We start from the raw sequence: 12,022 nt of genomic DNA, 5'->3' as shown, positions 1-12,022 counted from the left end.
TTATCCGATAGATATACATATATTTTCTACAAGAACGGAAGTTTTCAGAAGTCCTTCTTATATCATTGCTTACATAAAAAGGTTCAAACAAAAACGGCCAAAGCATAAAACGTAAATGTTGACTGCTGGTCAACCAAGTTTCTTCTCTGCGTATGTACTTTTCTATACCTTATTTATTTTAATTGATGTTAAATGTTTTGTTCCAAGCTCCATTGAAACATTATTTATGATTTTATCCTAGATTGACATGTTTTTTACCTATTAATGCCTATTAATTTCGTTAATATCTTTAAAACAGAGACTGAGTAGTTTCTGCATTAATTGGAGCCTGAAATTATAAACAATATCTTAAGTCCATAATATCCATTTTCCCAAGGTATGCAAATTCTTGCTCATTCCGTGCCAAGTTGTCCTGCTGAACGCGCCCATTAACCTTAACCCATTAAGCACTCTAAAGAAAACGGTATCTCTGCCTCGGTATTTAATTTGCTCTGATGCCTGGTCACACTATTTGCAGATATTAGAAAATTCTTATTTTTAATTTTCCACATATTGTTGGTTTTTCCAAGCGATGTCAGGACACTAGAATGCTAACTATTGACTATTACTAAGCCGTATGCCACACCACACACCATGACGTCTCGCAACCTGACGGAGGTATTCGTTATCATGCGTAACAATGCCTCAAAAAATCGAAATCACTACGACGACAGAGTAATGAACTTCCCAAATAATGGACAAAGACATCCTAAATAATGGGAAAAATCATAATTTCAGCGTGGCAGCGATGCTGAGCGCCTGCTTAACATTCGGTGCGTGAGGCAGAGGAGGGCCTCGAGATGCAGGACGACTATGGAACGCCTCCCGCCTGGCTGGACAAGTTGAGGAGGCACAATACACCATGTCCAAGTGGGTGACGAACAAATTTGCATATGTGCCATGCACTAACATCCCATTGCCCTTTTCAAACAGAATCAAACCAAAGCTGGACGAACTGGGCTCCCTGCATGCCCGGCACCTGCCGCGTCCGACCTTCGATGATCAGCGGGACGACGAGTGCGACATCGAGGTGCTCAGCCAGATCGTGTGCAAGCTGATCACATCACCCACCGGCACATACAGTGCGTCCGCTCCAGCCTGGGCGTGGGCACCAAAACGGAGCAGCGCCTCACCGCCAATGCCGTGCACTGTGCCCTGCTGCAGCTCCAGGAGCTGACCTTCAAGTTCCGCAGCAGCCAAAATGCCTACCTGGTGCAGCTGAACTCGCGCGAGGAGCGCTCCCAGAAGTACTTTGACAACGGCGACAACTTCACCAATGTCGAGCTGGGCGGCATGGGTATCGGTATGGGCCTGCCAGGCGGCGAGGCCATCAACTTTGTCGACTCGTTCGACAACTTCCTGCAGCCGGTGAACGGCAAGGCGGGGGCGGCCAATGCCTATTTGTTCGAGGAGGACGACCAGGAGATAGACGATCACTTCAAGAAGCCGCTGGCCGCCAATCGTATGACCCAGCAGCAGTTGCTGCTCTTCGAGGAGGAGAACTCCAAACTGGCCGAGCATCGCGAGCAGGAGGTGACCAAAATTGTCAAGTCCATCAATGATCTCAATGACATCTTCAAGGACCTGGGCCACATGGTCCAGGAGCAGGGCACCGTGCTCGATCGCATCGACTACAATGTGGAGCAGACCCAGACGCGGGTCTCCGAGGGTCTGCGACAGCTGCACAAGGCCGAGCTGTATCAGCGCAAGAATCGTAAAAATGTGCATCATTCTGGTGCTGGCGGCCATCACATTCTTCATGCTCCTGCTGCTGATCTTCACCAAGCTCTAAGGGACACCCCCATTCCAGTACCATTTTGGTCGTCTGTGTGTACATTGTAAAGGCTTAAATACATGTTATATTTATTTATTACTAATGTTAAGAGCAAGTTTTTCCATTCCGAAACCTAATGGGGGATCACAGCCAGAGGGGCATGTCCAACATCACATGCGCTCCGAGAGGCGCGAGGCCACGGACCGTAGATTGCCATAGACCTTGCTGGGCGGCGACCCCAAGATCAGATTGCAGATGGCACGTCGCGCCAGCTGGATGTTCTGGTAGCTGCCCAGGATGTGAATCTCGCTGTCGGCGAGCACAATGCGGCTCTTGGTTACGTTCTCGATGGTGAATTTTGTGCGGCCACCCTTGCCAGCCAGACGGCCGATGGCACGCGACTGATGGTCGCCGCGCAGCGTCTTCACGTCCTTAATCTCGAACGTCTCGACAAAGAGATCCTCCAGACGCAGCAGGGCCAGGGCATCGTCGACCTCGAAGCCGCAGAGGAAGGCCTTCACGAAATCGGCGCCCTTCTGCAGATTAGCTATATCCGGCGTCTCCGGTCCGACGCGCAGCTCCACCTGGCGCGCCTTCATGTTGAAGCGTATCTGCAGCTTCATGTGCTCCACCACGGGCGTAAAGATCTTCATCCAGTGCTCCTTGAGCGAGGAGTATCTGTGCGGCGGCACCGACACCTTTCTCAGCTCGCTTTTGGTCCGCTTCGCGCGAGGTGGGGCCGATGATTGGGTGGAGCAAGGGACGAGAACCTCTGTTGCATCGTCCACCAGCATCTCCGTTTCCTGGGCACTGCGCTTATGTGCCTTCTTGGCTGGCACAAAGGCGTCCACCTTAATGTTTTCCACCTCCATTCTGTATTGTCCTGGTTTTTTGTGGATTTAATTGCGTTGTTTTCCCAAAATTATTTCCACGTGCGGGTCTTGCAGGGTTGATTATCAATATATCGTATATCGATATACATATGTTATTTGTTGATAATATATATTTGTAGAGCCTGCCAACTTGTTGGCAGATTAGTGGTTAAAATTAGTGCCAACTTTGTTGGGTGTCATGGCAAGCAGCTATTGGCCTTGTGCAAGGCGATTAGTATCGATATGAGTTTCGATTGTGGGCGCGAACTTTAAATTGGTTGTTATTCTGCTTGCTACCTGTGTCCCACGGAAAATTGTTGCCTTCCGGTCAGCAGAATGCCATAACCTGCAAAAAGTTTTAATTTTAATTGTGGTCAGCCGCAGTTGCCCTTCTTGCTTATCATTAAAAGTTTCTTTGGCAAACAATGGAAATTATTTTTACATCAGCCGCATGCGATAAGGACAGGGACGCGAACGCGAACGCAGACCCCCGTTAGGCTCTTGAAACTATAGTCAAGTTAGGTTAAGTTGTGTAAAGTTAAGCACGAGGCGGCCTGGTCCTGGGCCTGGGCTGGCGATAATCTCAAGTTTGCAATTGCATTGGCAATTTGTTTGTTATCTCGCTTTTATACATACACTGCGCTCTCCCTCTCTCTCTGTGGAGTTCTTGTGGGAAAGTTTGCCCTCAGCATGAGCTATGGCCATAGGCATAGGGATGGATCGCGACGGTTGGGTGAGCTGTAGCTGGTTTAGGGGAGGGGGCGTCGATATGAGTGGAAATTGCGTTGGCCTTCCATTTGGCATGCACTCATTTGGGGTTATCTGCTCGGGCACTTAATAAACTTCACTTAATGACTCTCGAAACATTCGCCTTGGAATCGCTTTGCTTGAAAATTCGCCTAAAAGCGCACTCTTTCGCTCTCTCCCACTCTTTCGCTCTCTCCCACTCATTCTCTCTCTCACTCTCTGTCTGCCAAAGATGATAAGCTGGACTTGAGCTCTCTGCCTCTCCAGTACGCACTTGGGCACGGGCGCACCCCGCCTGGCTGTTAGTCTTTGGGCAGCCCCGTTGTCATTGGCAGCAGCGGAAGCGACGCAGCAGCAGCGCAGCGCAGCGGGAAGGGATAGCAGCAGCAGCAGAGGCAGCAGCAGCAGCAGCACTTTGAAGCTGCCAAAAAGAGGAAAACGAGAAATCGGCGTAAAAGCGCTTCAAAGGTTTACGGGTCGACCGACTGCATCAAAGTTATAATTAGTTGGGGTTAGGTTTTTGGGCTACGTTGCTGCTGCTGCTCCACCAAGAACGTGGCACGCATGCCAGCAGCATGCTGAGGTGCGGTGCGGTGCGGCGACTGTGTTCCTTGATTAGGCTACCTACACGGTTTTTGTTTTATAAAACAATCAAAAGGCAGCGAGAAAGCTGTGCCGCGACGATTAAAGCTTTTAACTTGAGTTTTTACCGCTATAATCGGTACTTAAAAGAGAGACGCAACTGCTGTCACTCTCCCTTGAAACAGAAGAGACAGCGAGAGAGAGTGTCGCCTGAGTGCCTGAGTGTCGCGGCGGCACCTTTCCTTTTTTTTGATCCTCCCTTACCGGGGGAGCGGCGAAGAAACGTTTGCAATTCCAAAAATATATTTTCTAGCTTTGTAGCAGCGAGGAACAGCAGCTTCAAATAAGGTTCTCTCGGAGGCGGGCTCGGAGGGCATCCATTGTAATTTAATCCCCGTAATAATATTGCTCGCACATTCCCTCATGGAGGACACAGTAGCGAGGCGTCACGGCCTCCGCTTGGATGCCACGGTCGAGCAGGCGATCCCGATAGCGATAGAAGCGGCGCTCTATCATGTAGGCGCGCATTGCCTTTGGATTCGACCAGAAGCGCTCGGCGGCGGCGCCAGCCCGGGGCCAGAGGCGCGACTCCAGCGAGTTCTGATCGACTGACTCGCTCCACAGGTACACCTCGCCGCCAAGCACCTGTCGCCGGTCGGAGCACTGCGGCATCTCGTTCTCGTAGACGCTGCGCCAGCTGTGGTATGCGGAGCCGAAGCCATCGAAGCCGTCGCTCAGGCACCAGGCATTCCTGGTGGAGACAATGAGGCGGTAGCCGCGATCCAGCAGCAACCTGTTGAGCGAGTCGTGTGAATTGACCAGCGTCTGGATGATGAACCGCTCCTGGGACAGGTAGCTCTCGATGGCGTCCGGATTGGTCAGCCGGCTGGACCAGAGAATGACCGGCTTGGGCTCCGGCAAGCTGGGATACGCGTGCCGATTGATCTCGTCCCAGGCCAGCAGATTGCGCTGATGGAACTGCGCCCAAAGGCGGCGGAAGCTCTCCTCACTGAGATCGTAGCCCTGGCTGAGCATCTTCTGGCGGATCTGCTCGGTGCCATTCCAGCAGGACGTGTGCACCTCGTGGCCGCCCATGTGTATGGTCTCCTCCGGTGCCCCCATCTCAGCCACCTGCCGGAAGATCGCCTTCAGCACCGCGTACATATTATCGTTCACGGGATTCAATTGGCCGCACGGCGAAGCAGCGCAGTGGGGCGCCCAGGCGAACTCTCCAGGCACACGGCCAAGCTGTCCAGCCCCTCGTCTGGGCCCCACTGCCAGCCGCTGTTGGCGTGCGCGGGCCCAGCGATCTCGATGATGATGCGAATGCCCCGGAGGCGGGCGTACTGCATCAGCTGGAGGACCTGCTTGCGGGAGTAGGTGTGGGAGCTCGAATAGGCGCCGTACAGCTGCAACTGGGGCACTCGGGTGATCTCCAGCGGAAAGCTTTCAGCGTCCACCACATGCCAGTGGAGCACATTCATCTTGGAGGCGGCCATGCCGTCGATCGCCCTCCGCACATACCGCAGCGGGATGAAGTTGCGCGATGTGTCCAGCAGCAGGCCGCGATGCGCGTAGTACGGACGATCCGAGATGATGACATCGCTGACCAGCAGCAGGCCGCTGGTCACGCTGCCCGTCACCAGATTGCTGACCGTCTCGAGGGCGTGCCTCGCGCCGTACACCGTCGTCGCCTGAATGGCCACCAGGGTGCCCGTCTCCGTGGAGCTGATGGCCAGCTTGTAGTTCTCGTGCGTGCGCCAGTCGAGCACCAGGCTCTCGCTGTTCACCGTGGCCTCGATCACGATCCTTGCGCCGCTGGCCACAGTGCAGTTGCGGGGGCACTCCTTGCGCAGGTTACCCACGAACAGGCGTCGTGTCTCGTGCAGGAACAGCCTGGTCGCCTCGCTGGGCGCACTCACATTGAATCCTATCTGCTGGGGATCAAAGTGCACCCGGCTGTGGGAGAGACTTATCGTCGGCCCGGTCGGCATTGGCCACACGGCGCCGTACCTACCGCACGACAGCCGACAGTCACGCTGGCTCTCAAAGCGCTCCATAATGTATGTCTCCCCCGCCACCTTCTCGTGCTCGTGCGTACAGAAGGTTGTGCGGCTGCAGAGCCATTTTCTACCGCCACCGCCACCGCCATGCGCCAACCCAGCGCCAAGGACCAGCAAAATCCACATAATAATCAGTCGTAATATCATTGTGCATAAATAGCGAGAGAGTAACGGCCGCGAAAAGTTGGTTATCAAAACAATAGAAATAGAATAAGAAACCAGCAACAAGAATTTTGAGAGTTCGTTAGCCGTTTGTTGAACATAGTTTATCTTATTATAAATAAGTATAAATATATATATATATATATATATAAATCTAGGCCTTCTGTCTTCTCTTTCCGAACATGTCTACAGATATTCGAGGAAGATGCCCATCGATGGTTAATACGAGTAGAACATGCGAATTACTTCCAAGTGCAGAGGGGCATGGAATGGAATTAGAGCCAACGAAAAGAAAAGAAAATAATTCAAAATGGAGTTCGAACGAAATTAAATGGTTTGCACCGTCTCCGATTTCCGCCCAATGAGTTTTTTTTGGCGTCTGACCTAGCAGTGGGAGATGGAGAAGTTAATGAGAGCAGCTTTTCCATCTACATGGACAAATCATAGGTAAAATCGTTTAATTCCTGCTCCAAAAAGTACCAGGAGGCCCAGAAAGCGAGAGCCGATCACTTTGAGCCGCAGCTCCTGGTGGGAATGGTCAACCGGGGGACTGTATCATCTTTCTGCTGATTTTCTGTAGACTCTCTTGTGTATTCTGTTACGTTTCGGCCATGTTGGAAATGTAATTTTTTTTATAAGTTTTTAAGCAACGATCGAATCAAAATTAAGAATCCATTAAATTATTCAATAAATAAAAAATAATAATACGTTTAAATAAATAAGTACCTAAATATATTAGTGTTGAAAATAGACGTGCAGGTATAACGTTTAAATTCATTTCACAAGTTGGCAACCTTTTTGTTAAAGTAAAATTCATAAATGAATATTTAGAGAAATTGCGCAAATTTAGTGAACTGATTTACAATCAAAGATAAATCAATATAAAACCTAAAATCAAATATAAATCAATATAAAATCAAATATATTTTCAGAATTCTATTGACCTGGCATTGTTGCCTGATTGAGGAGCCGACACAGTCCAGCCTGCAGTTGAAAAATTATATTGGTGCGGGGACCGGGGAATGTAAAATATTTGATTGCCTTGTTTTTCACTCATAAGAACTGTGCCACAGTGGGGAAAGAAAGCGTGATGGTATTAATACCGAAACTAATCAAATAATAAATAATAAATAAATAAATAAATAAATAATAAATTATTATTTTTCAACTCTGCTGACTGTAAATCTGCGCATAAAGGAGCGTTCCTTTTTGGTGGCTGTTGCTTAGAACTGGATGGATAGGCCACTGTGCGAAGGCCACAGGGAAGACAGTGAGAAAGCATGTGTTGCAAGCAGCAACCAGTAAACCACTCGCATGTACTCTCCACTCCACTCGTAGTTTGCGGTGGTGGGCGCGCCTGGGGGCGGCAGATTCCAGATTCATCCAATGGCTCAGCCTTGTTTTGCAGGTTGTACAAAATGCCGCAACATTTTTTTATGGTTAAGCATGCATTCATTATGTCTACTTGTAGCTCCGCCTGTTGTCCCTGTCTCTCTCTCTCTCTCTCTGGCCCCTCTGCCACAGAGACAAATGAGTGGCAGGAGAGGCAGAACTTCAACTGGAGTGGTGTGGAGGAGAGCAGAGCAGAGCACGAAGAGCAAGTCAGTCTTGTCCAGCTCATTTGGTGCTCGACTAATCGCAAATAACACACATCGATTACAAGGAACAATCCTCAGAAGGCGTTGGTGGCCATAGAGAGAGAGAGAGAGAGCGAGTCGGGGTGGAGAAAGCCAAGACTGAAACTGGAACTGGAAACAGAAACAATTAGCACGGACCCGGACATAATTGGCGTGCAGTTACAGAGGCTGATTAAAGAAGCAATCATAAAATTAAGACCCATAATCCCGTGCAATTTGGCCAAACACACGCAAACGGAATGGAATGGAACTAGAACTAGGACTAGAACTGTAGCAATGAGGAATTGGCGAATGGGAGTGGGAATGGGGGGGAATGGGAATGGGAACTGGGAACCACGAACGGACAAAGTGCTGAGAAGAAAAATAGAATGCGAATACGAAGCCCATTGGGAAGATGATGGGAAGGGAAGGAGGGAAGGAAGCTAATAACCAAAGCCAGCAGCGGCAGCGGCAGAAGGAAAAGTAGAGGCGAAACACACAAAAATCACTTTACACGCTCCAAATACAAAACAAGCAATAAAGTTATTTATCAATATATCGACTATGGGAATACCCTATAAATTGCAATAAACTATACTCAAGTCTATACATATATGCAGATATATAGGAGTAGCATATATGCATATATACCCATACACATAACACACATAACAGTTGTATTTCCCGGGGGCTATGCTGCCCATGCAGTGTATATATTCTGTGCCAATATACCCTTTAGCTCTGCTAGCACTGGGTTCTATATGCGAATATGTGTGTGTGTGTGTGTGTGTGTGTGTGTGTGTGTGTGTGTGCGTTCGTGTGCGTGTGCGTGTGCCTGGACTGCATTCCGTTAAGGAGAAAGAGAAGTGAAGGCGTGAGGAGGAGAAGTTGAGCTTCTGGTACGTGCGGCGATTTGTGTGCTTGGGTAATGCCATGCCACAAGAGGCAGTGGCCAGGGGCAGGGGGCAGTGGGCATGGGGCAGGGGGCAGGCAGAACAACACAAGAGCAATATGAAACCTTCATTAGCGAGAGGAAAGGAATGGGGGCAGTCGTGGGGCCAGGGCCACTATTGCACTGGGCCCCCTCCCTGCCCACTCCACAGCCACAACGGATTGAAAATGCTTCCGGCCATACAAATTGTACGTGAAACGTGAGAAATTAATTTTCAAGGTGGCCACGCAGCAGCAGCGTCAAAGTCCTGCCACAAATGACCTGTGAGCTTAGCCCCAAAGGGGCTGACCAGGAATTGCCTAACTTTTAGCCTAGACGTCGAAACCGGAACGGAAACCAAGAAGTTTATCAGTCTGGTTGAGCTTACTGGCAGTGGATCGAGAGGCAGGCATCGAAACCAAAACGGAACCCAAGAAGTTCCCCCAACCCCCACCACCATCCTGCCACTACTCATCGTTCAGGAGCCACTCTGCTCTGCATATGGAAGGAGATTGGGCAACTCTCGCTCTCTCTCTCTCTCTGTATGTATGTATATATCGATATGTATGTATCTTTGTATGCAAAGCAATGTCAAAATTCAATTTAATGCTGCCGTAACGAAAATCTGTCAGCTTGCAGCACAAATAATGTCAAAGCCAAGCGCACACAGACACCCGCAAGCAGGCATAGGAAAAGGAGTTGGAGACAGCCACAAAGTGACGCTCACACACACAGAGACACACACAAAGATAACATATGGATACCTCCTGTGACAAGACACACACAAAAGCCAAAGCAGGATGCTTGCGTCTGTCAGCGGCAATTGTGGCTGATTTGCGCTTTTTATACCTTCCCACAGGGTACAACGATTCGCACAGGACATTCGCAATGCAGCAGCATCCACTGATCCTTCCAGTTGCCCCATAGAAAGGGGCACCACAAATCAGTGGCAAACCAATCAATTAAACATTAAATAAAATATCTAAAACAAAATCCAAGCAAGAAAATAAGTGACTGTACGCTGGGAAGTGCATTTAAGGATCGGCTTCGCAGGCTTGTCCTGCCATCTTTTTCTTGAATGGGACAGGAAGAGAAATAGTGTGTGCGGGAGAGTGATAGAGAGGCGCTGAGCGGGCGGGGGCCATGGCAAACGAGGCTGTGAAGGAGTAAAAGGCACGGCACGGGGCACGCGGCACACACATCGCATAACATTCCAAAGCATTTGATAAACGGCGACGCTTGCGCCACTGTGTCCTGTTCTTTGAGTGTCCGTGTGCGTGGGGGGTGGGGGGCATTGTTGAAAGGGTCGTCCGCAGTTCGAATCCGTTGCACTGTGACTGTGACTGTGACGCTGACAAGTCAGACGATTTCTCAAAAGATGCATTCACCCAAGAGGGGGGCACAAAAAAAATTAAGCAGCAGAGAGAGAAATCGCACTGCCATGAGAAATGTCCGGAGCAGCCTGCCCTGCCCTGCCCTGCCTGCCTGCGGTTTCCACACTCGACACCACCACCACACCAGCTGTGGCATGCACCTGCTGCTGCTACTGCTGCTCCATTCGCCATGGCAGCTGTCAGCTTTTGTCAGGCTTTCCCCTGCCCAGCGGCTGCATTGGGGATTGGATTCAACAGAAGATTATCCATAGTGGTGGCTTAAAATGCCGCCACGATCGGCACGACTCTCAATTGGCAGGCGTAAGCTTCAGTGCCATGCGAGAGCCAAGATGATAAAGCGGATGGGCTTCAGGCTTTGGGTTTAATTTGTAAATTTAAGGCCAATAACTTTTATTTCTATATTTCGACGGAGAACTGGCAGGCAGGCACAAACAAAAATGGTGGAAAGCAGGCGAACAAGCCAGCTAGAAACAATCAATAGCGAAGAAATATATTAATAATATTTTATATATTATTTTATATTAAATACATATTATAATTAATTAGAATTAATTAATGATAATCATAATTATAATTAAGACAGTCGCAAGCAGGTTCGTTCGGCTCTGCTTCATAGACAAATGGAAATAGATCTGCAAGTGTGCACTCCAAATGGTACAAGGGCATGTCAATGAGGTCAAAAGTCATATTACAACACAATTCCATTGGCTTAAATTCGTTCATCGCACAATCAGAATGATAAAACAGAAATATTTAGATATATCCTACATATGGGCAGTTCCGCCAAAAGGTCCACCAGGCCAAAAATCATAAAAAGTCAATAAAAACCGATTTCCATATAATTTTTTCCGGATATTTTTTTCTAAATTTATTAAAAGGTAACTAATTTACTTTATTGACATATAATTTCATTAACTTTCATCCTAAAACCTATGAAAATTAGCAAAAGTTCACGTTTTTGGTATTTTCTGGTATTTTTATAGACATGTTTTCTTTTACTATTATCTCCTAGAAGGAAGATGATTCTTAATAAAAGTTTCTCCTTAAAGTCTTTCTAACATATTAAACTACCTAAAACCATTATCAGAACGTTGGTCCAACCTCGGCTAACAGTATATTTTTAGGCTTTTACAATCGCGGAATTCGGTAACGTCACGCCAGTAACGTTCGCCAGATGCCTCCGCGGATTTTTAACAAAAAAGAGGAAAAGTTTTTACATATAATGAATTTGAAAATTAACTCTCAATATTTCATTTATTACCACAAAAAATTTTATACAAATAGCTCTATCCAATTCGCAGAGTTTTGCTATTTTGTACCCCAACCTCGAAAACCACTTCTGTTTTATGTAACGCACTTTTAGGTCATACTTTGGCTTATATCTTTAAAACTGTACGCTCGATTATTTCCACTTTTCTGGTGAATGTAGGTCTAACCAAATTATATTCAACGAGGATAATCTTTTTTCCAAATTTAAGCTTTTTGACTATTTTTTTCAACATTTTGTCGTACGAATGTAACGTAACGCCAGATAGGAACTGCCCATATATCCCTTATACTCAGAACAGTTAGTTTTCCTTTGTTAGCGCTTTGATTGTTCTGCCGCCACTCATTAAATGTTTGAATGTTTTGCGCCAGCTCCTTCATGCTCGCTCGCTCGCTCGTACGGTATGCATGTGTCACTTTTAATTGAGCCAACAGCAGCAGGAGGGAGGGGTGGGGAGGGGGTGCCGTTTATCCGGGCTGTTATTTGGCGAGACGACCCCACGCTCCGCCGGAATCTGAGTGTTTTGACTTTGTCGAATTAGCCATTGTGATAACATTTATGCCCCGCTCTGCTGG

The 12,022-nt window shown here is 48.2% G+C and overlaps 2 protein-coding genes and 1 pseudogene across 2 annotated transcripts; 1 reads left to right on the top strand and 2 right to left on the bottom strand.

The window, feature by feature from the left end:
• The first annotated feature begins 563 nt into the window (after positions 1-563).
• Positions 564-1,916, top strand: LOC121405100 (annotated as a pseudogene).
• On the bottom strand, positions 1,891-2,786 carry LOC111077406 (RNA-binding protein pno1). Its single transcript, XM_022371677.2, has one exon. The coding sequence runs from the start codon at positions 2,683-2,685 to the stop codon at positions 1,984-1,986; it is 702 nt and encodes a 233-aa protein (XP_022227369.2). The 5' UTR covers positions 2,686-2,786; the 3' UTR covers positions 1,891-1,983.
• A 1,520-nt stretch (positions 2,787-4,306) lies between these two features.
• LOC111077414 (chitooligosaccharidolytic beta-N-acetylglucosaminidase-like) lies at positions 4,307-6,285 on the bottom strand. Its single transcript, XM_022371686.2, is given in 2 exon segments — positions 4,307-5,228; positions 5,231-6,285. Coding segments are annotated over 2 exon segments (1,821 nt in total). The 5' UTR covers positions 6,225-6,285; the 3' UTR covers positions 4,307-4,401.
• Positions 6,286-12,022: the final 5,737 nt, after the last annotated feature.

The sequence above is a fragment of the Drosophila obscura genome, unplaced genomic scaffold, assembly GCF_018151105.1.
Source record: "Drosophila obscura isolate BZ-5 IFL unplaced genomic scaffold, ASM1815110v1 contig_137, whole genome shotgun sequence".
Classification (NCBI taxonomy): domain Eukaryota; kingdom Metazoa; phylum Arthropoda; class Insecta; order Diptera; family Drosophilidae; genus Drosophila; species Drosophila obscura.
Note: the sequence above shows the minus strand (reverse complement) of the source record. Positions and strands in the feature narration are given on the sequence as shown.

Coding starts and splice junctions, on each gene's coding strand:
- LOC111077406 (XM_022371677.2), bottom strand. CDS start 2,685: ATGGAGGTGGAAAACATTAAGGTGGACGCCTTTGTGCCAGCCAAGAAG.